Below are 27,789 nucleotides of genomic sequence, written 5' to 3'. Positions count from 1 at the left end.
GGAGGGGGTTTGCATTCGCAAGTGGTGGTGGCGGAGAGAGAGAGAGAGAGGGAGAGATGGGAGATCGAGGCGGAGAGGGAGATGGTGAGGAAAAGGATACGCCAGAGGAGGAGACGACGCTCGGCTCGAGTCTGACGATGGAGAGGGTCGCCGCGGCGAAGCAGTTCATCGAGAACCACTACAAAGCTCAGAAGAAGAACCTCCAGGATCGCAGGGAACGGTAATTCCCCATTTTCTCCGCATTCTCATTCCCTTTCTGGCAAAAAATCAAACACCTCCCATTCGTTTCCTATTCAGTATGCGTCGCCATGGTCTCTCTCGATCTCTCCTTCCCTTCCCCTTCGGTTCCTATTGACGAATCTTGAGCTGCTTTTACCGCTGGATATTAATGTTCGTTTGATCTCTCTCTCTGGAAATTATCGCACAAGCTGTCTTTCCTTCGGACACCTGATCTCTTTGAAAAATGGGCCACGCCGTGAGGATTACTTGCCGCAGAAATCAGTCTGATCCGCTCATTGGGTGGGGGTGCTGCACATTGATTGGGAGGCATGGTCTGCTTGGTGGAGTCGATTGGCCTGATTTTTGTGGAGGGTGGTCTTCTGACCTGCGCCTTTTTGCATTGGATGATACATTGGCAGGAAAAATGAGGCTTTATGTGAAAGTTCACACGCTGTGCATGCATATTATCATTTGTTTCTCTCTTTTCTTTCGTAGGTATTATTCAATGCTCCATTTTTTCTGTCTGTTTGGTTGGGGATGGTGGTTCATCGTTACAAACCATAGTAATGGTGGCCTCTACGTGGATGGCGTATTCTCCTGATTGGGGAATCTTAGGCATCGAATCCTTGATCCTTTTTGTTTATGGTTGAATGTGGACCGTTGATGTATTTTTTTTCTTCAACTTCCTATTCGCTGGCTGCCAATTGAAGGGTTAGGAATTTTGTTTTCTTCCATCCCTGAAGTTTTTGCTGCCTGGGTGTCCAGAGTGAGGCCAAGCATATTGAAGGTTTGGATCGCCAAGCATATTGAAGGTTTGGATCACCAAGCACATAGAATCTCTTGGCCAATTTTTGTATAATGCATGTTATTCATTGCGGACGATTGACTGAGGTCATGAACTGTAATCAGAATCAAATTCAACAAAATTTTGGTCCTATTGAGGATGGAGCTTGTCACTAGAATCACATTGATAAAGCAATCCTATCCATCCCATTGTATTTTGAGTTCCTCTGTGTTGATTTGTTTTCTAGTCCATACATGCAAATACTTTTTTGAATTTTTCAATAGTTTGTATATATAATTGTATTTTGAGTTCCTTTTTGTGTTGATTTGCTTTCAGGACATACATGCAAATGCTTTTTTGAGTTTTTCATATATTTGATACCTTTTTCATTTTCATGTTCAAATGTTTTTCATCTTACAATAGCAGTGTTGTTGCAAATTACTCTATTATGAATCTGTCCATTAAAAATTCTGCTTCGGTTTTTTCTCTTCTTTTCATTTCAAGATGTGTTTTTCGTGCTCTTCGATTTTATTTTTTAAAAAAGGGCTTGTTTGGATAGTGGGAAAGGAAAAGAAAAGAAATGAAGAGAAACTGGGTGCTTTTCCCATCAATTCACTATTATTTTAGTAACCTCCGAGGAACCACCTTTGAGTGGTTTTTAGGGAGAAGACAAGTTGGCTTGAAGCCTGATCATTCCCCTAATGGGGATGTCTCTACCAGGTCTACTAATGAGTTGGAGATGTTTCAATATGTTTGGATGACAAAGAAATATTGGATTTCAAAAAGCAATTGTTACCTAAACACCATAGTCAAATTCTATGCACAAGATGCGAGGCGACCAATGCGAGAGCTTTATCATATTTGCACTTCCTATCCAAACAAGCCCATAAAAATGGAATCCATGTCTCATGGAAATCTTAGAAATCATTATTAGGTAATCATTGTATGGAAATCTTAGAAATCATTATTAGGTAATCATTGTAGTTTTGATTTCTTTTCTTTTCTTTTCCCACTATCCAAATAGGCACTAAGAAATGAAACATTTGATATACCTTTAGAAAAAAAAACATTTGAGATGACTCAATGATTCATATCTTTAGCTAAAGCTTTTTATATTGCTTTTGATTTGATTTGGTCTTGTTACAGACGATGGGTGCTAGAGAGAAAATTAGCTACTTCACAAGTGCCCGAGGAGGAACAAATCAATCTAATAAAGGATTTGGAGCGGAAGGAGACAGAATATATGCGACTGAAAAGGCACAAGATTTGCGCTGATGATTTTGAGCTTTTAACCATTATTGGGAGAGGTGCTTTTGGAGAGGTTGGAGACATGCATGGTTTATTTGCACTTCTCCCAAAAAAAAAAAAGAAAAAAGAAAAAGAAAAAAAAGCATGCTTTATTTGCAATACATTTTTTTACTTTCTCTGCATTGATGGTTTCTTTTAATGCATGAAAGAGAATTTAACTTTTTATTTATTTATTTATAAAGATGTTGAAAGAGAGTTGCACTTGGAGATACTTGACATAAAAAGGTAAGAAGAAGATGGAATAAAGAGAATAGTTGAAAGGAGAAGAAATTTTGATTTGAAATTCAAGAAAACACCTCACATCTCATGATGGTTTACTTTCAAATGTAAAACACTTGGCATTGCACCTTCGAGAATGGAAAATACCATGGGATTGGAAAATACAACAGATATCACATAAAGTTTTGTAGTCAGAGGGAAACTTTGATTTGATGAGATGGTGAAAATTTTCAGAGATGTTAAAAGACATGTCTTCACACTTGGAATAGAAAATACTAACAGAAAACCAAGCACAATGTTTTCAATATCTTGTGATATAATCGGTATATTCCACGATATATTTTTTATCCCAGCTGGGCGATACGAAACCAAGCTTTAATATCCATTTTTTATGGTTTTGTGCAATATATCGCACAATATCGTGATATTGTGCGATATATGCACCACACACTTCCCCTTTATAAATTCTTAATGTATCTTGTGATATATTGATAGCGAGTGCTATATCGAAATGGATAAAAGGCAACCGATGTTGTTTTGTTTGGAAAGTCCTAAAAAATTCACATTTTTTTTTTTGTAAAAAAAAAAAAAAACTTCTTCCTAGTACATCATGAGGTGATTTCGACTAGTCCACTTTAATTTGCTGGAAGAAAATCTTCGACATTCCTCCGAAATCATGATTGGAAGCTTTTTAGGGCCGCATTCTAAAATGCGCATATTTTTAACTTTTGATTCCTTTTTTTTTTTTTTTTTCCATTTTGTATATGTCGTAAATAGTATCAAATGATAATAAATCCATGATTCTTTATGTTTTGCATGAAAAATTATGGATTTGGAGCTTTGATTTAGAGATTTGAGGGAGATGGGCCGAGTTGCAAAAAATCGAGGAAAAATCGAAGTTTTCTCAAAATTTCCCGGATTGGTAGCAATCTTAATGTCCAAATGCGAAATCAAACATGTACATAACCTGATCTACACATTCTTGGCAATTTGGGGATTTTTCAGAAAAATTAATTTTAATTAAAAATAATTAAAAATGTTTAGAATATTTTTTCCTTCTTATGAAATCCACATGTATATTTCTAGTTTTCTACTTCTTCTTTTGCTTTTGAATGTAACGCTTGTGTTTCCATACATGTCTTCTTACATTTTATAAATTTTATGAATTGAATTTGAATATAATTACATCGGTTTAGTTAGATAGCGCGTGGATTAGGTCCCTATACAAAGGAGACCTATTTTGTGCATTTGCTTTTGTGTTTTTGTGATTTTTTGATCGCTTGTTTTGTGTGTGTGTGTGTGTTTTAAATAAAATTTCTAAGGGCCTGTTTCAGAGCGTGGATTCGGAACCCCTTGGATTTGAAATTTTCCTGTTGTGTTTGGCACCTTGGATTCAGAATCCCCTATAATGCAAAAGTAGCTATGCATAGTATATTTACAGGGGTTTGAATTTAATTACTAAATCAACTTTAATATCTCTAATTAGTGTATGCATGTAATGTTTGACACAATGGTTGCAATAAGCCTGTTGAAATATGTACTTTGCCTGAAAATGATGAAATTCCAAGTCTCGGATGGGCCACAAGCACAAGATCACATCTGAGCCACTAACCAACGATTTTTAACCGTTGATTTACATGGACAATGTTTGGACGGTGCAGATCATTGTATTAAAGTAAGTATAGTGATGCAATTGATAATATGATTGTTTTGGGATATCATTAGTGGGGCCATGTGCCCAATAGATTAATAGCCTAGTGACACACATGTTACACATGCAACTCTTGGAAGGATTTTAATTGTAATCCAAGCTTTCACCTTGGATTTCAAACCCCCTCTTTGAGGGGATTTGAAACCCCCAGTTACTTTATGGTGCCAACCCCCCCAAATCCATGGTGCCAAACGACTCCTAAGTGTGTATTGGTGTCTGTTTAAACAATCCATGAAGTTTCATTGAAAATTTTTACCAATTTCCCCATGTTTCACAACAACAACGATAAATTATGTGATACAACTGACACGTCCTGTGCGATAACCAATATTTATCAGTATGCCAAGGGTGTGATACATTACGTGATAACAATACAGAAAACATTGACTATGCATAATAGTTATCAATTGTTTAGGGGACAAAAACTCTGCATCGCTAGTCATAAGTAATGCAATTATATCCAAAATGAGTTCATATTATTCAAATCTCATATAGTTCAAACAATAAAACACAAACAATACACCAAAGCATAAAAGAATAAAAAATAACTTATTCTCAGATCCATATTGAGTTACCCAGTCGTGGAAATTGCTTGTCGTGTTTGACAAAACATGGGATTTAGCTTCAACGAGAAACATTTCATTTGTCCATGGTGAGAGGAGTGTAAATGTAATCACCAACACCCTTGCTAAAAAGGAATCAAAAGACCATCTATGTATCGGTAGCTTTCTTTCCTTTTAGTTTGAAGTTGCTCTTTTAACTTTGTTATGCACCTCGGGTCATCTCCCTAAATTTCTGTTTACTTTTATTGGTTCTTATAAAAACTCATCCTCGTACATAGAAAAAATATAAAATAACGAAAGTTATGTGGTCTCCCATCTCCCTACGAGAAAGAATGCATGCTCTTCGGAACCTTTTTTATCAGATAGTGGGATTCTACATCAGTACCCGTGGCTTTATTCACCCAAAAGAATAATGTTTTGAAAGGAAATATCAAAGTCACATGTTCCTTACTTTTTGCATTCAAAATTCCAAAGAAGTAATAGGATGACTACTTAACTCATAATTGTATAATCAATCGCATTGTTTCCTTGACCCTTTGTCATGGAGTAAAGAGAGGGGTGGAACTTATTTATTTTTTAAAAGATGGCTGAGTGATTGTGCTTAAGCTGAGGGGGAAAAGTACATACAATTGTAGATTCATTATTTCTGCTTGATTCCCATGAATAATATTCAATTACAGACCACATTATTAATTTCCATTAGTTTACTAATTTATTCAACTAGAAACAAAAGGAAGAAAACCTCATATAGAATGAAGGATTGAACACTAGGTTGTGGGTGGTCTGGTCACAGGAAATATGGCAGATATCGTGGGAAATTTTGGAATGTTGTAGATGTCTTAATATAAAAGTTGATATTGACAGTATTATCATTGATATCTTGTAAAAAGTGTATTATAGTAAAATCATATCTCATGTGGAAAAACTGAGATATCAGGCAATGTTTTGGGAGATATTGCTGATATTTTGAATGCTGGAAATGTGTAGCTTGAGATGTGGGAGAGGAGGGAAGAAAAAGAAAGAAAAAGAAAGAAAAAAGAGAGATGAAAGAAGAAGATGAAGGAAGTCCAGTATGGTACTTTACATGACTATTGTTTGTTCACTCCTAGTCTGTGGCAATTGAGTCCCTTGCTGTTATGCTGTTCTCCTCGGATGCGTCCCCATCGAGTTAGTGTCGCTTCGATGTTTTGGGTGCTTCTGTGCCTTTTCTATTTGAATCCTTGAAGGAGGCCTTGAACATTCTTCTCATCCATTCAACTATTTGTCTCGATGAGGTTCGTACCCCCTAGGGCAATTTGGCCTCCTCTTCTCTTTCTTGGGTGAGCTTTGAGGTGCTGGCTGCATCTGTTAGTGGTAAGTGATGGGTGAGGGAGGCCCTTTGTCACGTGGCTAGATTTATAGGGGTAGCGTTTGGAGATAAGGTGGAAGACAATATTGCCCTCTTTTGATGATGGAAGAGTGAATCAGGGTTTCAACAGGTGGTTTTCAATGCCGCTCTCCCTAGTCTTCCAAGGGGTGTAGGGAACTACTTAAGCTAGAGTGTGGTCCTTTTGGTCAGCTAGAGGGGCCTCCTAGGAGTTACAAAAAGGGTAGAGGGGTCAGATTAGTTCCTTAATGAAGATAATGAGTTGGAATGTGTGAGTGTTAGGGTGCCCCCAGAAACGCATCCAAGTTAAAGCAATGTGTGGTCCAAAGCTTGTGTTATAGTCCTGCAGGAATCCAAACTGCAGTCGATTGATAGGAAGATTGTTGAGTCCGTTTGGTGTCGGAAGGGGGTGAAATAGGAAGCCTTAAAACTCCATTGGCTCTGCAGGTGGTATTCTTTTAATGTGGAATCCCACTCTTCAGTGTAAAGAGGAGTTTGTGGCCCTTCCCGTCCTCCTTTTCGGGGAGCTATCCTCAGTTGCTGATAGATGGCCTCTTTCCTATGTTTTGGGAGGAGGCTTCAATGTTGTTAGGTTCCTGCATGAGAGATTAAGAAAAGAGGGAGAGGGTAACATTTTTCTCTTTCTCAAACTTCTTTCTACAAGTTCTCTCACCCATTTTTTCTTCACAAAAACTATAGAGTCCAGCTTACCAATCCAAGAAAAGAAAGAAGAAGAAGAAGATATATTATCTGCATCTTCATACTTCAACAGGAGAATACTGCAGTCATGTAATTCGTTCCATGGCTTCGTTCAATATCTGCATATTTGATAGGATACCCCTGCCAATATCTGTATCCTACTCTTTAGGATCTGGTCATGTTTGTTTTGATCTCTTTATACCTATTCCATTTGTCAATGTGGCATCACAGTTCACTATTGTATGTTTAAAGAGATGTCCTGGTAATAGTTCTCGTCATGTCAGGAATGGTTCATTTATGTATTTATCCAGATCAATAATGATATATATTGAATCTTCATAAAAAAATAATGATATATATTAGCAGCAATGATTGGTCTTTGCAATTTGTGGACATCGAAAGTGAATCAACTCTCTTGAATGAAGATTGTACCCAAAGAACTCCGCTGATGAAATAGGAATGTCTTTAGTGTCATGAACTTCTTGATTCACGAGAGATTCTATAATTTATGGAAGACCTTGTTGGATTGTTGTGTGGGTTGCAGTAATCTTTCTTCTTACAATCTTTTATTTTTTGAAGTTAAGAGATTGTCTTATTGTGTGAGTTGAGATTCTTTTGCTTCGCCATTGGGTATAGTCTAACTTGACACCTACTAATAATTCATTCATCATCTCCAGTGCTGATGTACCGGCTGCTTCACACTTTCCTTTCCTGAGACCCTCTTTTAAGAAAAATAAAAAATCCTTCACTTGAGTTCAAATTCCTTTCTGGTACTTGCATCCATAAGCAAGTAACCTTTGGTAAATTTCTTCATACTTCCCTAAAACCTTTGAAACATTTACACTCCTTCCCTTTTCTCCTTGCATGCTTGATTTTTCAGGTAACTGCCAACTCATTTCCTTCCCTGGACCTTAAGTTCCACCGACTTATGTATGGAAATGAATGACCTTGCCTTCCTGTCCTCTCCTATTTTATTCCACTAAGAAGTTTCATTTATTGTCAAAGAAACACAACAACATTGAACAACTGTAGAATTCTGTGATGTCTGTATATGCTTTAGCTGTAAGGTAACAGGGATTCTCTACCTTTGGAGCTAATTGAAAGTTGCTAGAGTTAGGCTGCCAATCCTAGAAATCCCCGGCTTCTTATGGAGATAATATCATGTAATTTTCAATTCAAAATGTTGTGCTTAGGAACGTTTAACTAAAAAAATGCTCTTACTGGTACTCATGGTCGTAGTTCATAAACCTTGACCTGAATTCGGAGTCGGTCATTTACTGGGGCAAGGTGACCATGAACTAGTTCTGCCAATTAGGAGGCTTGGCAATGTGATCATTCTTTTTTTTCTTTTTTTTTTTTTGTAGAAAATACATTCATTATATTGAAGGTGGGTCTCATTGCTCCTTTGTGGGGATAGACTTAATACCCGCTTAGTTACCATCAGTAAGCTCTGTTTGACTAGGCTGTTTCAAACACCTGGTAAGGCCTATCTGAGTAGGCTTGTACAGATAGACTTTTCTGCTGTACAGATTGTTGTTTGTCAATCACTCTGAACAAGCATTTGTGGCTCTTGTACCATCGTATTAAAAAGGGTCATGTAACGGCCGTTACAGTCTGATACATTTTCTTCCTTAATTTTTTTATTTATTTATTTTACCATTACAGGGCCGTAATGGTCGTTACAGCCTGTATCATAACGGCCGTAATGGCCGTTTATGACCACCACTACTGTTTTTGAATATCTTGTCTTGTACAGATTGGGCACATTGGCATATGTGGGCATGTGGCACCATCGTAGATTAATATTGGCACATGCAGTACATGTGGACCAGTTAAAGATGCAAGGGGTGCTTGAAGATGGACATGTCACTTATGGCTCATGTGGCACATCTGTCCTATCGAGACAAGGATGCCCGAATAGAACTTGTTATGTTGCCCAACAGGCCCAAAGTATAAACTTTTTTATTTTAAAAATTGGTTATTACTATAATAAGCTGTGACAATGCTAAGATAATGGCAGCGGCAATGATGGTGATCTTACTGTAGGACTGGGAATGCCCTTAGGCTTTAGTTGTACTTGTTGAAATACGAACTTCATAGTTATCTCATTGTTGTTTTGAGATGGAATTTCTCATACAAGCTATGCTGTTTTATGCTGTCAATGCAACTTTTGTCTTCTTCTCCAATCTTAATTTTCATCTTGTGGTCCGGGATACTTATTCATTATTAGACTACAGGTCAGATTATGTCGGGAGAAGTCTTCTGGCAATATTTATGCGATGAAAAAGTTGAAGAAATCAGAGATGCTAAGCAGGGGACAGGTTAAATCTAACAACATTTACCTTCTTTTATGAATCATACACTCAAAGCATGCAGGCAAATGACCTTTTTCTTCATTAATCTTTGACTCGACATTTCATATTTTACATTTTCCTTATTTTGACTTGTACCGCTATGGGAAGTTGTAACTTGAAAGGAAGGTGAATGGTTTTATTACTTTGATACAATTTGGGAGAAATGGTATGAGAGTGTGAAAATACTCTCTAACCCACTTCTATTAGAATAACCCTAGTTACAAATGACACAGTTTCCTGAGGGAGGATTGAAATATGAATTAAAAAAGGCACTCTAACACTCCCCCTTAAGCTGGAGCATAGTTATATCACACATGCCTGGCTTGCCCACAATGCCATGGATGTGAGAAGACTGAATGGCCTTAGTGGGAATATCAACTAGCTGATTATTGGAGTGAACATGAGGCGGAGACAGTTAGCTAGAGGAAACCTTTTCACAAATAAAATGACAGTCCACCTCAGTAAGCTTGGTTCTTTCATTAAAGATGGGGTTTGATGCAACACTAGTCGCAGCTTGATTGTAACAATATGGTGGAATGGCTGTGGTGGCTTCAACTCCACGATGAAGAAGAGATCGAAGCTAAATGATTTCACATGTAGCATGATCCATGGAGAGGAGAAATATTATGCTTCGGCAGAGGAGTGGGCCATGACATTCTGTTTCTCACCCTTCCATGAAACAAGATTGCCCCCCACAACTACCCAGTAATGGATTGTCTATCAGTGGAAGACCCTGCCTAGTCAGCGTTACAGTAGGCACTAATATTAATATGACCATGATTGGAGTATAGAAGGCCCTTGTCAGGAGAAGACTTCAGATAGTGAAGAATTTGATTAACTGCTTCAAAATGATTAGTACATGAACTGGTTCACAACATTAACAAATGCAGTGTTGGATCAGGTATGGATGAGCAAATAAGTTGATCCCCAAACAACAATACATGCCGGGGTCCTTATGAAGGCCTGATCTTTTAGAATTCTTAACTCAAGAGATTACAATGTGGGAGAAATGGACATAGAAGAGGAAGAAAAGAGAGGAATTAATATTTTCTTCATCCTCTACTAGCTCTTATTAATAGACCATTTGTTACAATCGATAATCTTAAAATAAATGTAAATGAAATCTAAAAGACACAAGTCCTTGTCTCCTGAACACAAGTCCTTCGTTTATACTTTTGAGTGTTCTTCCTTCACTATTCCTAAAAATTATAAAGAGGCTCTGCCTTCTCCTTTGTGGCGTCAAGCTATGGAGGAGATGGCTGCGCTTGAGAAGAATTATACATGGTAGATGACTACTTTACATGTCGGGAAGATTATGATGGGTTGTCACTAGGTTTATGCTTTTAAATACCACCTTGATGATATTATAAACAGATATAAAGGTTGTCTAGTAACTAAAGGGGGTTTACACAGACATATGGTGAGGATTATTCTGAAACTTTTGCTCCTGTTGCTAAGTTGAACTCAGTTCATGTTATCATTTCTCTTGCTGCTAATATGAATTTGCCGTTGCACTAGTTTGATGTTAAGAATGCCTTCTTAAATGGTCATTTGACTGCTGAAATTTATGTGCTTGCTCCTCTTGGTTTTACTCCAAATGAGGGAGGAAAATAAGGAAATTAAGTATGTTGTCTTAAAAAGGTGATATGTGGTTTGAAGTAGGCCTATTGAGCTTGGTTTGACAAAGTTATGAAGCAGGCGCGTTGAGCTTTGTTTGACAAATTTAGTGGGGCCTTGATTGGCATTGGATTTAGTTATACTCAGTCAGACCACTTAGTGATTGTTAAGCAGCGTGTGCAAGGAATTTTCATTGTCAGTGTGTATGTGAATGATATTGTGATGATGCTAGTGGGATTTCTGACTTGAGGCTCTATTTAAGCAAGGTTTTTTACATCAAGGATTTGGGGTTGCTCAAATATTTTCGTGGTAATGAAATCGCTTGTTCAAAGAAGGGTATTGTTTTATGTCAGCAAAAATATGCTTTTGATCTTAATAAGAAACTCGAGCTGATGATGGGGAGCTTCCTAATGATCCTTGCATGTATTAGTGCCTGGTTGGTCGGTTGATATATTTAACTATTACTCATCCTGACCTATCTTAAGCAGTTAGTTTGGTAAGCCAATTTTTGCGTGCACCCCACTCTAGTAATCTAGAAGCTGTTCGTCGCATTCTTCGCTACATCAAGTCTTCTCCATGACATAGCGTTCTATTTAGTTGTCATAATCATTTGAATATTAATGGTAATTCAGATGCAGATTAGGTAGTATTTCCTGATGATTATCGTTCTACGATATGGTATTGTACTTTTTTGAAGGAAATCTCGTTACATGGAAGACTAAGCAAACTGTTGTTGCAAGATCCAGTGTTGAGGCCCAATATCAAGTTACGCTGAATACTGCATGTGAAATCTTGTAGAAAAGCTTTGTTGTTAAGTTAGGATTTCTGGTAACTACTACTGTGCCCATGTACTGTGACAATTAGGCTACAATTCATATCACTTCCAATCCCTTTTCCATGAGTGCACAAAATATATCGAAGTTGGCATTATTGCTACTCCCTTTGTCAGGTCTGTAGATCAACTTGTTGATATCTTTACTAAGGTCTTTTTAGTTAAAGTTCAAAGACTATTCAAGGCAAGCTGGGTGCGATTGATTTCTATGCATCCGCTTGAGGAGTGTTATAGTATATATGGGCCTGCCGTGGGCCTCTAGGTTGGGCTGTGGGCTTTTGGGCTTATTAGTTCTATGTTATTTTAAAAACTTTTTTCCTGTTTCCAAATTTACCTTTTTTACTTAGGGGTATCTTATTTAACTTGCCTATTTTGTCTTTTAAATACAATAGGGTTGGACATGCAACTCTACTGGTCTTTCCTTTCTTTCAAAGCTTTCCTGCTTTACGTAACAATGGTCACCTTGCTGCTATGACCTATTTAATTAGTAATTAGTGTCCTCTACTGTCTTACATATGATGCAGGGTTCCTGAATTCTTGGCATATTCCTAACATGTCAACACTAGATGCAGTATGACTTTTGTCTACAATATTCTAAGTTTTTATTCAACTTGGTTAACTATGACACATTGTTGTTACAACACATGGTTAACAACAACACATGGTTAGCAATTAATGTTCTCTATTCTCTTCTCTCCCCCAAATAGTTGGGACAAGGCTATGATGATGATGGTGATGAGTCTCGTACATCGCTCTGGTTTTTTACCAGTATAGTTTACAGCTCTATTCAGAATATCTGGTTCCATATTTTCAATAAATTATACCGAGGCTGACAAACATGCATTTGGCCATAGGTTGAACATGTTAAAGCTGAAAGGAACTTGCTTGCTGAAGTTGCCAGCCACTGCATTGTAAAACTTTACTATTCGTTTCAAGATGCTGATTACTTGTATTTAATTATGGAATACCTGCCCGGAGGTGACATGATGACTCTGCTGATGAGAGAGGATACTTTAACTGAAAGTGTGGCCAGATTTTACATCGCCCAAAGTGTCTTGGCCATTGAATCTATTCACAAACATCACTACATTCACAGGTTGGTGGTCATCTATTAGACTATTGCTAACACTATTACTTCAATCAATGCCAAAAGAAGGTTCACGTTGTGAGGAATTTGAATGCACCTGATAGGCTTTAGGTGCCTTAATAATATTTCTTTTTCATTTATGCATCGGCCATTTCTTTGCAGAGATATTAAACCTGACAACCTTCTATTGGACCAAAATGGTCACATGAAGTTGTCTGATTTTGGTTTGTGCAAGCCTCTTGACTGCAGTACTCTATCTGTGCTGAATGAAAACGAACCCATCAGCGAAGAGAACCTGAGGGAATCAATGGATATTGATGGATGCTTCCCAGATGCAAATAGTGGGAGTCGGTGGAAAAGCCCACTGGAGCAACTTCAGCATTGGCAGATCAATAGAAGGAAGTTGGTATATAATACATTTTCATTCCGTCTTGCGTTTATTTGTGCTTGTTTGCATGCTATTTTTTCCCGACCATCTCAGACTTGCCATTGTTTGCAGATCCGTTCAGAGATGGCGCTTTCCTTTTCAGAAGTTGTATTAGTTCTTTTAAGCATTTTTATTCACAATAATGGCATTCAGTTTGCCTTTTCAGGCATTTTCCACTGTGGGCACGCCCGACTATATTGCCCCTGAAGTATTACTGAAGAAAGGCTATGGCATGGAGTGTGATTGGTGCGTTTTTTATTTTTATTTTTAGTTCATTGGTACTGTCTGCTGAATTCCTGTTAAAGTCTTCTGATGTTCAGGTTTTCGCATGACATTACATTTTTTCTTGTTAACTCATTGTTTTGGAGATGTACCTTTTCTTTTGAACGTACCTTTTGCACATCACCTATATGTGTACCTTTGGGAAGCAACAGCTCTTTACTAATACAATCTCGTTATTGCCACGAATCTATTTCCATCATATGAAGGACATTCAGATAGATCAACTGTTGTTTGAGAAAAAGTGGTACTAGGTGATATTTGTATCCTTCACCTCCCTCTTTCACTCCATAGCGATGATGCACACACTAAATCATTGGACTGCCTTTTTTATTTTACCAAGTTGGATGTTTGTCAAGCACCGCTACCCAACTTGAGGGGGAGAGTGAACAGACAGTTAAAAAACATATTTTGCTTGTATTTTCTTCCTTGTACGCCTTCCAAGTTGTAAGCTATTGTACTGTTATGAACCTGGGTATAAATAGACATTTCTCACTATGTAGTGATCTTCTTGTTTAGCGCAAATGAATTATATACTCTATTTCTTGTTGCTGTTGTTCCCTTTTGTTTAATCTTATTCTCTGGCTTGCTTGCAGGTGGTCACTGGGTGCAATACTGTATGAGATGCTTGTTGGTTATCCACCATTTTACTCCGACGATCCAATAACAACATGCAGAAAGGTCACTCATCTAAGCACATTTTCTTCTCTGTATGAGTTGAATCATATGTTGCATGAATTTCATGTTATAAATCATAATATCCTGTTACGAAGATGATGAACATCTTCAACACTGGTAGCATATGGGTTCTAGTATTTCATTTTTTAACACTTTCTTAGGTTCTATTAATATTAAATGTTTATTGTTATCCTCCCCGTGATGCTTCCTATGCACATTTGAGATAATGAACTGAAGATACCAAACTTGCAAGTGATCCAGTTGTTTAACTCAATACCACTGCTGCAGTCCATTGGGCATATTGATTGTTTAGATGGACTGTTTCGTTTATTCACTGGGTCCATTGGTATTTGCAGTTTGTATAGGATTGGTTAATAACAGCTCATAGGTTCTCCAGTTTTTATCAATTATTTTCTGGGCCACTTTCTGTCACTTATCTTCTAGGCCATTTCTCGGGCAGTAAACAATGTCTAATGGCATGAAATTAGTCCCATTTCAAAGCAATGAAATCATTTCATTTTCTCTACTAAATTCTGCTATCAGATTACTTTTAGAGTGATGCTCTAATTTGTGGTCTGATCCACAAGAGGGCCTAGAATTGATTCTACTTCAATTAGAAATTTAGAATATCTAGATTTATCCTACGTTTTGCTGTTTAAAGGTTTATGGTTGTGAATTTCATCTCCTAGACTATCTTCTTGATTGGTTAGTCTAATTTTCAAATTATAGTTCAAAAAATTGATAAATCTAATCATTAAAAAAATGATATTGCAGCAACGTCAATTCCTTGGGATTGTTTTTGATGTTAGAAAACATTGGGATTGTTTTTTATGTTGGAAAACATTAACAGTGTAGTCTATGTAGAATTAGATGTATGATATATGGAAAGATCGTTGAAATGTTAATAAAGGGAAATAGTTGTGAGAACTTAATCAAAGAGAAGAACAATATCCAACCCACTGTTACATCTTGCTGTATTCCTTTCAAGAATCCTACTCTGAAGATCTGGTGTCACTTGTTGGTCAAATGGACCATTGCCATATCTTGGAAGACCATAGATGAAGGATTAAAATGCTATCCATGATACAGAAAAAGAAGACTAACAAGTTCCTCAACAAGAAATGCAAGAGAATCATGGATGTAACGGTGGAATTGTTAATGGATGGATAAGAAGATGAATTGACGGACAGGTGGACAGTCAGATTGATAGAAAAAGTGACAGACAGACTGATGCTTGGTTATAAATTCTGACAAAAAAGTGCTTAAACTGACATGAGCACGTTGATCATTGATATGGATATGATTACACCATGGTGTTGATTGTGACAAGGATGGTGATGATCTTGAGCCACTTGAAGGTTGCAAACATGAGAAAACTACATTGTTTTGGTATCAAATGATTACCGTGCGGATTCAACTTTAGAGTTTTCATCCTCAACTGGCACCTAAGCTGGAAGGGAATGATACAGAGACGGATCATTGGGGCTATCAATGGGCTGGGCTGCCTGACAGGCCATAGGGCCCAGCCTGTCGGGGCTGGGCCTGGTTTGTTCAATTAGGTTCAAGGCTGGGCCCTGGCCAGAAAATCAAGCCTATGCATTGATCCCGGACCTTTAATTTGTACACATTACTACACACACAAGCAACTAGTTATGGATGCAAAGTTTGTGCAACTACAACTTGTGTGTGGAGCTTGCCATGGTGTGGGTATGGCATCCTACCTGTCCAGCAGGGATGCCCCAAAAGTCCGTCCATCTAGTCATGAGTTGGGCTTCACATGAATTTGGTGGTTTTCGGGTGGTTGTCCATTGTTTTCTTAAGTGTGGCCCACCTGATGCTTGAATTGGTCTGACTTTCGGGTTGTCCCAAATCTTTAAGTGACATGTGGCATGCGCTATAGTTTTATATGGACAATCATTTATTCATACCCATTGGGTGAAAGCCATGGAACTTTCTAATAATATTATTTGAGGGCATATATACATTTCTTGATAGTTTTATGCCTTGATGCATCAGTGTTGTTTATCTTAGCCCATTAATGCCCATGTTTTGTTGTTGTTGTTATTATTATTATTATTTTTATAATAGCCCATTAATGCTAATAGCTTTTTATACATCCACAAGGACTTTCTAAGTTTCTTATTATTCGACTTTATTGGGCGACTAGAACAATTTTGGCTTCACAATTCTTACTTCTTTAGGCACCTTATTAAAAGGGTCTACTAATAATGATATATAATATTTGTTTTCAAACGGTATTCGTTAATGATGTTCAGATTGTGAACTGGAAGAATCACATAAAATTTCCTGAAGAGATACGGTTGACACCCGAGGCAAAGGATCTTATCTGTAGGTTGCTATGTGACGTCGACCACCGGCTGGGTACTGGAGGGGCTGACCAGATCAAAGTATGGTGTTGATCTATTACAGTCTTCGCCTCTTTGCTTTCGTATACAGTTTGTTCTGTCTTAAGTTTGTTTCAATTGGGGTGACTCAGGCTCATCCTTGGTTCAAAGATGTTGCATGGGATAGACTCTATGAAATGGATGCAGCATTTAAGCCAGAGGTTAACGGGGAGCTGGATACACAAAACTTTATGAAGTTTGATGATGTATGTTGCTTATGCTAACCCTTTCTTTTTCTCCCTTATTTCACATCATTAAACATTTGCGGTTTATTTGACTTTTAACTTCTCAAGATAAATGTTATATACTTCTGTGTTACTACTTACAATTGCTATTTGATATGTAAAATCTTCTGTTGCATTGCTCTATTTTCTTGCCACGAGTGTGCCTTTGTCTATCTGCTCATGCATATAGTACAAGCTGTTAGACATGCTGTTTTTGTCAGTCTTACTCTTACCCAACAAAAGAAAATACCATGTGCCTTTTTCAGAAACTAAATAGCACCTGGTTTTCAGTAGTTGATTTTACTTTTTGTAACTTCTTGGATGAGTTGTTTCTCTCTCTCTCTGTTTTTTTTTTTTTAAAAAAAAAAAATTCTTTTGAAAACTGATATGCCTTTCCTTACGTGGTATTTAGGGTATGCATGTTATTTCCCACAGACTCAATATTATTGTGCTCTTTGAGAATATGTTTAGGCCTTTTAATGAAATATGAGCATGCTTGTTGCAAGGCTCTACCGTATTTATTTATTTTTATTTTTTTACACACGCACACACACCATCACACACTCACGCCGCAAGGCTCTACCTTATTCCTAATTACAATCTACTCTTTTTCCTATTTCTAAATACCTAAAATGCTTGGAGAAATCATTCAAAGAAGGGGGGAAAATATAAATTGAAAAAATGAACAGAATTCTCAGATTATGTTGTTTTCTCAATCCACTGGTTTTATTGCATGTTTCAAGTTTCTAGGCTGTATATAATGTTGTTGTGTATGTGCAATACTCAAATCAATTTTCTTATTGTGTCATAGTTGGATCCTCCACCAGCGAGAACTGGCTCTGGACAATCAAGAAAGGTACCTAAATTTATCTACATTCATTACAGTTGCATTAATAATGTATGTGCACAAGGATTTCTAACCATTTGATTTCATGTTACTCAAACTGTGTCATGGTCGCTAATATTGACATGAACATGAGATGAAGATTCCTAATTGCTTAATACCCTTATCCGTACTAGTGAACCTAGTAGAGAGAATAAAGCTACAGTTTTGCAATGGATTTCTGATTCATGGACTGTGAGTCAGTACCTTCCAGGCAGTGTCGTAAGAATCATGGTCAAATCACAGGACAATTGAATATCATCACTATAGGCATGGCAAGAATGAAGGGGGGAACATATGCAACATGAAAAACACTAACCATATTATCTTAGAGTTTGGCTTCTACGACATTATCTTCCTTTTCTTTGATCTAATGAGGGTTAAACTGGGCCCAAATTGAACCCTACCCATAAGGGTTCAGACAAGCCTTAAAGCCTTAAATTGCATTTCTTTTGTTTATGATTATGATAACATTCTTTTTGTGATTCCATAGTCCATGTACAATTGATAATCTTGAGATCATGAAAGTTTAATTATTATTACTTTTTCACCTCTTATCATGAATTCAGTGTGATCACTGCCATCTCGATCTAGTGTGGAAACGAGAACTTTTATGGGATCGCGCTGCTGAGAAAATATAATTTAAGGAACTTTTATAGTTGTACATCCAAATTGTTAACACTCAGTGAAGGTTGAAAAACTAAGCAGATCATATTTTCATTGACTGATACCAATTGTAACGCTCCGAATTTTTGCGGCCCGAGTACATGCTCGTGCTTGAGAATTCCGGGTGTTAATAATGTATAAATTGGATGCTTTAAAAATTGCACTTTTTTTTTTTCATTTAGATCACATCTAGTTACATTCATGAAGGTAACCATTCACGAGAGTAAAATCAACCGTATTTATTATTCCATTAGATTAAAAGAATTCAACAAATTATCAAATGCCTTCTCAATGGGAGCTTATTACATTATCAAAGCTTGCAGCGGAAATAAATAAAACTAAACGTAAAGCTATCTCTTTATTTATTCGGAATAATCCTCCGTAGGAGGATTGTCATCCGTGTCTTCAATCTGCATATCACCTGCATCGTCTATAAGGTTGGAGAGGGTCAATGCCCTACTCATAGTGACAATTATCCTTTAAGATTAACAATAATTCAAGAGATTCATAAAAGTAATGTAAAGGTTCCGATATGCCTCGTACTCCACCACTACGAGTGGTATCGGTATGCACAACCAATATAAATGAATGCATGCCTAACAAAGTGTGTGCGGCTCATCATACGTAGTGATCATCACAATGTGGAATATAATTCATAGAAAACCCGGCTCGCGCCCCATTCTCACACTATGGAGATTCGCCAGCGTGTCCAACGCTACCGTGATTTACGTGAACACATCGAGGCGGCACAACACATGAATTAGACGAATTACGTGACACGATTTGTTCATGGAGCGACTATTTGCGACATCTAATCTCAGAAGTGATGTACACGCATTGCGGATTATTTACATCGATTTGTGCACCACTACTCAAAATTCATGGAATTAAGTGTCGACCAAGAGGGTCACTACCCAGAGCGCATTACATTCACGATAAAATATATGACTCACTGGACGTGAGACCTCTAACACATCATTTGCATCAAAGGGAAAATAAATTGAACCATGGGAGTTTTGGAATTTCAAGACACATGCCCAAGCCATAAAGGGAGGTAGCACAAGGCTAACGTAATAAAGGAGAAAAGTAGCATCAAGCTATCTCAATAAAAGAGGAGTAACAAATATACTAACTCAGCAAGAATAAGGGGAGAGGAGCAAAATGCTAACTCAATATAGAGTGGAAGCATGCGTCGCTCTCAAAATTAGCAAAAGGCAAGGCTTGTATCCATTACCCCACATAAATTCATAAAAATCACGCATAATTAAAATCATACCTTAACCATAATTTCCAAATGGATAAATAATTGATAATGATAAATCAATCAATTGCATAGAAATCGCAGTGAAAGTATGCAAGAACAAGATGAATCATATCAACTCAAATTAATGTAAGCTTAAAGGAATCCCTCACATTTTATAGTTAAATCGCTCCCCGACTAAGGTTAGACTTTTACTCCTTTTCAGTTATTATGTTAGGCCTTGTAGTAGTACTCAAGAAACCAGGATGTCTTGTGCCCTTAGTTGTAAGTGTAGTTTCATTCTAGCTGGAATAGGAAAAATGTTGCTTTCCAATTTTTGAATCTAGATGACTCAGTTAAATGAATCGGATTTGTCTCATAGTTATATTTCGAAGTGTATTGGCTCTTGTTCTCGTAAATTTCTGTTTATCATCATCATCTAAACCTCATCCCGACTAATTGGGATTGGCTAAATGAATCCGATTCCACTATTCAACTCTATCAAGAACCATAAGTTAGACCATGGGTCATTAAGTCATTTTTTTACTACCTCCACCCACGACCTTGTGCACCTTCCCCTTGTCCTTTTAGAGTGTTCAGCTTGCACCAATTCACTCCTGTTGTTTTGGCTGTTCTGGCAAATTTCTATTGTTTATGGCTAAAATGGACTGTTATTAATAATTTATGCCTGCGATGATAGTCACGGTTGCAAGTATCGAACAACATAGTTATTAGTATTGTCGTTTTTGTTACTTTTATATTAGTATTGTCAAGTTTATCTGGATCTATCCATAATTTCTCCCTGTATGCTGAAATATAACATTTGGTATTATTAATGGATTGAGTGTCTTGCCTTTTCCACAAGCAAGATGGTATTGAGACTGAGAATCTATATAGCACCATGGATTTATCATGGCCTTCTTATGCTCTCAAACTGTTCATTGTTGTGCATATTGCATATTATAGACTTTTCAGTATTGTCTGCAGGTACTTCTATCCTAGCATTCCTACTGTTGATAATCTCTATAGCATGTTGGATATAAACCAGCCTTCTTGATTCTTATGTTTCGAACTGTTTATTGTTCTACATAGTAGAAACGTTTTGGTATTGTCTGCAGATATTCTATCCTAGGCTCCTAGCGCTGCTAGAAGTGATAAAAATATTAAGGCTTTAAAAAAAAAAATCTTTGTTGACTTTTTTGACTAACCTAGTCATTTTTGTGTAACTTTGTGGGCAGGCATTGTTAGCTCCAAAAGATCTAAATTTTGTTGGCTATACTTACAAGAACTTTGAAGCAGTGAAGGGGCTGCTTCATCCTTTGGGTATGACAATATTGCACTTTATCCTAATTTGTATGGAATCTTTATTTGATTGGTAATTAGAACATGTAAGTGAACTTTTTTGCTGTGCTTTCATGAATTGGGAGACTTGTGCTTGTGTTTGTTTGTGCATGCATGTGAAAAGGCCACATTTGACTTTTGGGCACAACAATTTTCACTTCTTGTACTTGTATGGTATTTCTATTTGATTGTTGAATAGAACATGTAAATTGTTGTTTTACGGCGGTTTGCACTTTATCTATATTCATATGGTATTTCTATTTGACTGGTTAAGAGAACATGTAAGGTGCTTTTTTATTCTTCCATTATAATGTGACTAACAATCTGGATTTATTTCAAATATTTTATTTCTGGATCTAAGGATGAAGACATGAAAAGGCCCCAAGACTAGATGGTATATCTGCAGAGGTTTGGAAGTGCATGGAATATGCTATACCTTATTTTGTTTGACAAAGTTGTTCAACAAAATCGTAAGATCGAAGAAAATGGTAGACAAAGGATATGACTTTTCAAAGTAGGGGAGTAAATAATTTTCAGATGTGGAGTTATGAGAGGAGGAGCCACTCATGAGGGTGCTCAAGGTTTAGATTGAGGGAGTGATCCTTTCGAAGGAACTTGCAGGTCCGCAAGAAAGTCTACATCTCCTCGGAATGAGAGGTGGGGCATGGAGACATTGAAGAAGAAGAGCAGTTGAGGGAGGCTGTATATCGGGGGATACAAAGGGAAGGAAAGGGGAGGAAGGAGGGGAGGGAAGAAAAGGGCAAAGGAATGGAGCTCGGCGTAAAGGGATATTATAACCAACGGTTGTGGGATGAAGACAAATAGATGGTGGAGAAGAGGGTTTCCAACAGAGCTGGTCGTGGGCAAGGTCGAGATTTTCGATCAGTACGGGACTTCCCAACCTTGTTCGTTGATAACTTCCCGGTCGATTGGTCCGATGACCATCAATAGAGGGTGTTTGGGAATTGCAAAAAGGTAATGGACATGGTCATTTCGAAGGATAGGGAGACACTCGTGGATTCGTTTTCATGAGAATAGAATTGCGGAAGGAGTTGGATCGTACTATCGCAACCTACAATGGTAGTCTATCAGGGAAGGTAGCTCTTTGTGCAGCAAGCTCACTACGGCCTGGAAGCCATCAACAACCTTGTGTTCAAGGAAGGAGGGAAGTGGAAAAGGGTTGAGAAAAAGAAGAGGGAATGGGAAATCGAAGGAAAGGAAGCGGAAAGATCCTACAAAGACTTGAGCCGGAGGGGAGTGAGGTCCTATTGAGATGCGGTAAAAGGAGCCTTGCAAGAGGAGTAAAGGGTTCAGGAAGAGAAGAAAAGGGATGAGGGAGGAAAGCAGAGGGTAGAAAAAAGGAAAGGGGAAATCTTTCGCAAGGGGTAGGTATGGTATAGGTGAAGAGAGGGAAAGAGGTTTTTTGGAGGTCTGTTTCCATATGGGGGTGGTGGAAAAATCATGGAGCAAGATTTAGTGGAGCCCGGTAGCATCAATAAGGCCTAGAACTTCGACAACGGAAGTGAAAGAATGGTTCACTTCTTGCCATGTGGAGGACTGCATACTAAAACCACCAAGTGAATTAAAGGTATGGATCTCTTTATGACCTCATGAAAATCTAGATGGAGTCCTTATATATATATATATATTTAAAAGATAACTGGAACTTCATTAAAGAGAGGGGAAACATAAAAACGAAAGGAAACAAAAGACAAAACGAAAAGAAACAGAAAAACAATGAAAAAGCAGAAAAGGGTACCGCTGCTGAGATAGCAGATGGCCCCCTAACCACCTAAAAAGCTAAAATCGAAGGACCTCAACTCCTTTACATTAGAAGCCCATTCGAGCACCAGATTTTTGGCCCTAGATCCCACCCCCAAAGCAGAGAACGACACGTCTTCAAGACAGCGGTTGTTTTGTTCCTCCCAGACAGACCACCAAATAGCAATAATGACCATGCGCCAAATGAGAGTTTTGAGCTTCCCCAATTTGAAACCATTCCCAGAAGAGAGGAGGGTTGCTGCCGAATCAGGGACACACCAATTTGCAGAAAATATCTAAGAGAACTCATCCCAGATTTTAGACATGAACGGACAATGAACGAGCAAGTGGTTGACTGATTCAGCAGCAGACATGCAGCAAAGGCAAATATTAACAATGTGCATGCCACGCTTGATAAGATTGTCCACCGTGAGAATTCTATTACGACTGGCCAACCAAGCAAAACAAATGAATTTAGGGGGGACCGGGTACTTCCAGATGAAAGGAGAGGCATCAGGCACACGGAGGGGCGCAGGGCAGGAAGCAGCATACAGGGACTTGATGGAGAATCGCCCCGATTTCTCTAACTGCCAGAGTAGACTATCCGTCTGCTCAGTATTAGGCGAAGCCCTGAGGAGGCACTCCAAAAGAGTCTCAAACTCCACCGTGAGAATTCTATTACGGCCGGCCAACCAATCAAAAGCAAATGAATTTAGGGGGGACCGGGTACTTCCAGATGAAAGGGGAGGCATCAGGCACACGGAGGGGCGCAGGGCAGGAAGCAGCATACAGGGACTTGATGGAGAATAGCCCTGATTTCTCTAACTGCAAGAGCAGACTATCCGTCTGCTTAGTATTAGGCGAAGCCCTGAGGAGGCACGCCAAAAGAGTCTCATACAGGGACTAGATGGAGTCCTTTTTGCCGGAGCTATTTTCAACAAGGGTCCAATGGAACAACTGCACCGATGTTCTGACTGGAGGCATTCTAGGTGGTGGGAGCTTGTATCAGAGAGGTGTTGGCAATAAATAGGGTGATAGAAGCTTTGGTGGAGTTGCTCATGGCAAGGATATGCTTTAGGTAGACGAGAAGAGACATAATGCAAAAAATGGTCTCCATTGTAGTTGGAGATACAAAGCACTCGGTGACGGTAGTATGTGAGGTGACTCAATCCTATAGTAGGCGATGTCACAGCGAAGTTGTAAAAGGGAAAGGCAATTAGAGGAGGGAGCATAGGGGAGAAGATAGAGTATCGGAAAAATGGTCGGTCGACACGAGGCGGAGATGCATGTCCTTGATGTTGACAAGAGAGGAGAGGAAAGTCTCTCCTGAGGATTCACGTATGGCATGTGTAATGGGAAAGGTTACAATGAAGGCTTGAGAGTCAGGTTTGGAGAGGGGAGGGAGGTTTGGAGTCTCGAAGTTGCCAGACGAAGATGCATGGCAATATGAAGCTACTCTCGATCAAGAATGTGGGTATAAGTGGAAGTAGGGGTTACACGTGTTTCCGGCAAGGAGAGAGTTGGAGAGACGATGTGCTGAGACACATGCTTGCTTCTACACATGTGGACTTCTTAAGTGATTAAGTACATGACTTTGGCTTTCCCCCGAACAATCTTTCATTCCTCCATTGAAGTGAGAAGGCAGTGCACACAAATCCCACACATGGAGCTTCCAACAGTATTCCCTTCGCATCGATGGAGATGGTGTTGATCCCACACATTGAGGAGCAAACTGTGGTGGTAGTGGTACACAAAGATGAGCTTCTCGACATAGTAATCGAAGATGAAGGTTTGGATGAAGGGACATCTGAATCTCTACTTGTGGTGTTGTGTATCCATCCTATTCAAGAATCCAGGGTTTGATATGGCCTTGTGTGAAAATTATGGACCACCAAGTTTGTTTATTTATTTATTTATTTTTTTTTTTTTGGGGGGGGGGGGTGGGGGGTATGTTGATCATCACATCCTTGGCCCAGGTATTCAGGTTGGCTTTCTCATGATTGTACGCAAAAGTTCAATGCCCAGCAGCCTAGTTGACATCAACCCCCCTCTACGTTGGCTGGGAGCATTTCTCCTAGCCGAGTTTAATTACGTAGTCACACAACGAACTGGTGTTTTAAGTATCAATATCACACATGATATTGCACCTTTGAGAATGGGAAATTTCGCGGGATGTATTGGGGCGCATAAAGTATCATAGTCCAAGGGAATCTTTGGGGAAACAGTAATGAAATGGTGGAATTTTCACTGAAACTTTGGATTTTAAAAGACACATGATTACACACTCAGAAGTCAAATCATTACCAAGAAACTATGTATAATAGCTTTCCATCGTTAAGAAGACAGCAATGCACTGCCGGCCATAAATGATGCAATTAGATCCTAAATGAGTTCATTTCATTTGAATGTCATACAATAGAAGCAATAAAATGTAAACAATACAATCAAACTAAAAGGAAATAAAAATATAACTTTTTTCTTAGATCCACATGGATTTACGACGTGGCTTGAAGTTTTCATACCTATCCATAGATTCCCTACTGTGTTGGTCATAAATGAAAAAAAAATCCAAAAAATAAAAAATAGAAATGAAAGATTCTGGCCAATTGCAGATCGGCCTACATTTGCCAAGATATAGAGGTGTCAAGTCCAACCGGTTGGACCACAGGGTATGGTCCTCTCAGTGGATGAATTCCAACATATTCAGTTCATATGAAATACAGTCCTTACTAATAGGTTGGCCCCACCCTTCCAATTGCCACTGAATTATGTTGTTTCAGTCAAAACAAATATTGCAACTTTCTGTTGACAGTTTATTTTATATAGCTGGAGGTGTGCCAATATGTTGTGATAAATTCGATATCCCAATATATCGGCCGATATCTATGATATCTTGTAAAATTTGTATTCCAGCTATCTTTTGTATTGGACAGCAGGGAAGGCACCAGTTGACGTCATCGATACTTGGAGCATTGAACAAACAATCTAAGATTAAACCTCCATGGTTGAAGAATAAAAAGGAGAGAATGGAAAAAGAAAACAATCAAACAAAATAAATATGCACGTGGAGTCGTGGACTGCCCAACAGCTAGCAAGCTGGTTGGCAATTATCTAAATCCAGCTAAAAGGGAAAAATTAACGCCTTCCCTAAGATAGATATTTAAGGAATGATAGAAAATAATGAAAGGAAAATAAATAAAGAATAAAGAATAAAATATAAAAGAAACTAAAACGTCCTCTGGCTCCCTTGCCTGCTCATAGCATCATACAGCTAAGCACCCATCAATTATGATCAATACTATGGTGCTTCATAAATGAGAAACACAAAAGATGGAAATAAAATAAAGAATAGAGTAATTGAAAAGGTGTCAAACACTAGAAAGTACTGGATTTGAAAACAGTAGTCAATAGAGACAATAAGCTCTTCAGAAGCAGGCATTAGTACAGGTTAGTTGGTTATGTTATTCTTTGTATTTTCATTTTGGTTTCTGACAATGGTGAGGGAAATTATCCACTGTTGGACATCAATAGCAAACTTCTGATATTGATTAACCTTATTTCTGTCTGGTCAAGATCAGAATGTGATCAGAAATAGGCATCATTTGCTTGACATTTAGGATGCTGTGTGATTAATTGTGGCGGCTTCTTATCTGTGTTGGGTGGTTATGTGGTTCACCCGTAGCGGAAGTTTACTATGCATTCACACAATGTATCATTTTCAAGTGTGGACTTCTTGTAACGGTTTTTTGAACTGCTATGGAGGTGTTGTCGATCACCAAAGAGAAGTTTGAAGCAATATGCATTTGATCCTGCCCCAGCTATTTATAATTTCAGGATTGTATGTGTTTATATCTCGGAAGTCATGGCTGCCTCTCATGCAACCTCACTTGTTTTTTCTGGCTGTTTAACCTGTAGATTCAAAGAGGAGTACATCGCCGAAGCAGCGTTCCATCGATTCTATCTTTGGTATTAATTTTGAGAAAAACCCTAGTAGTGTCTTTGGTATCATATTAGAGGAACCCTAAGAGTATCTTTGTATCTTGAGCTGGTGGTACTTGCACATTACTCAATCGAAGAAGATATCCTTTATACTCAATTTTCAGTTTGTACAAGTGGGGTCCATTGTTTCAGTGATTCAGACCTTTCCACCCCATCATGGATTCCCCTGGCACTAAAAATCTCCCATAATGGAATATTGTGGCCAATGACTATGGCCTTTCTTAGGATGAATGCCAGACTATTGCTGTTTTTCTCTTTCTTAACTGTCTATTTGCTGGACATGAAATGAAGGGTAAAATATGGGAAGATCTTTTGCTGCAGGGGTATCGATAAGGGGCCCGTCATATCAACAGTTTAGATCACTGAACCATGGGCATCAAGCAGAAAGCCCAAGCTTACTGTAGATCTTCCCAGGTCAAGTCGTATAGTATTCAATGGTCAATATTACTTTCTGGCTCAGTGGTTGACACTGTGTCTCATCCATGAGGTTAAAGGGTTCGAGAACCCATGTGGGGTGGTAGTGTGCGTGTGTTCCTTACCTTTCAAAAAAAAAAAAAAAAACTTTCTGGCTAAATCTTACATCATGCTACATTACAGGCAATTCTGCTGCAAACTGTTCTGGGAAAACAAAAGAGGAAACAGAAGTGCAAATGCTCGTATCAACTGATGCCATGTCACCGTAAACATGGTCTGGCTACTCTCTAAAGCATTTGTTCAACATGGCTGCCGGAAAGACCTGCTTGTTTTTTGTCAGGTTGTCTACCGCGCATTTTGTAGAAAACAACTTTTTTTTTTTTAAAAGTGTACAGCAAGCATTATGCTTCTCCAGTAATATATTGTGGTGGTTAATATAAGGTTGGCTGAATCTCTCTGTCCTGGCTGCCCAGGTTGGCTGAAGCAAAACATGCCTTCTCTTGTGGCAGTTTCTGGCCTGATTATTGTTATTATTATATATATATATTTTTTGGTTTAATTCTGCCGACAGTAAGAAAAATACCTACAGACTGTTCAAGTTAATGTTGGTAATTGGAAGAGTTAACTGTTATTTTGGCAACTTGATATTTGTATATGTAAGGTGAAAAACCAGGTTTTGGTGGTTAAGATAAAAGTAATATTTTTGTGGTGCA

General features: G+C 38.3%; 1 protein-coding gene across 1 annotated transcript; it reads left to right on the top strand.

Moving 5' to 3' along the window:
* On the top strand, window positions 1-27,789 carry LOC131249368 (uncharacterized). Its single transcript, XM_058250086.1, has 13 exons — window positions 1-220; window positions 2,150-2,324; window positions 9,107-9,190; window positions 12,527-12,768; window positions 12,922-13,165; window positions 13,353-13,432; window positions 14,062-14,146; window positions 16,420-16,551; window positions 16,641-16,754; window positions 17,584-17,628; window positions 20,800-20,884; window positions 26,579-26,629; window positions 27,260-27,789. Exons 1-13 carry the CDS (start codon window positions 57-59, stop codon window positions 27,343-27,345), a joined length of 1,587 nt encoding a protein of 528 aa, XP_058106069.1. The 5' UTR covers window positions 1-56; the 3' UTR covers window positions 27,346-27,789.

Source organism: Magnolia sinica, chromosome 6 (assembly GCF_029962835.1).
Source record: "Magnolia sinica isolate HGM2019 chromosome 6, MsV1, whole genome shotgun sequence".
NCBI classification, from domain to species: domain Eukaryota; kingdom Viridiplantae; phylum Streptophyta; class Magnoliopsida; order Magnoliales; family Magnoliaceae; genus Magnolia; species Magnolia sinica.
The sequence above is the reverse complement of the archived record's forward strand: the minus strand, read 5'-3'. Positions and strand labels throughout refer to the sequence as shown.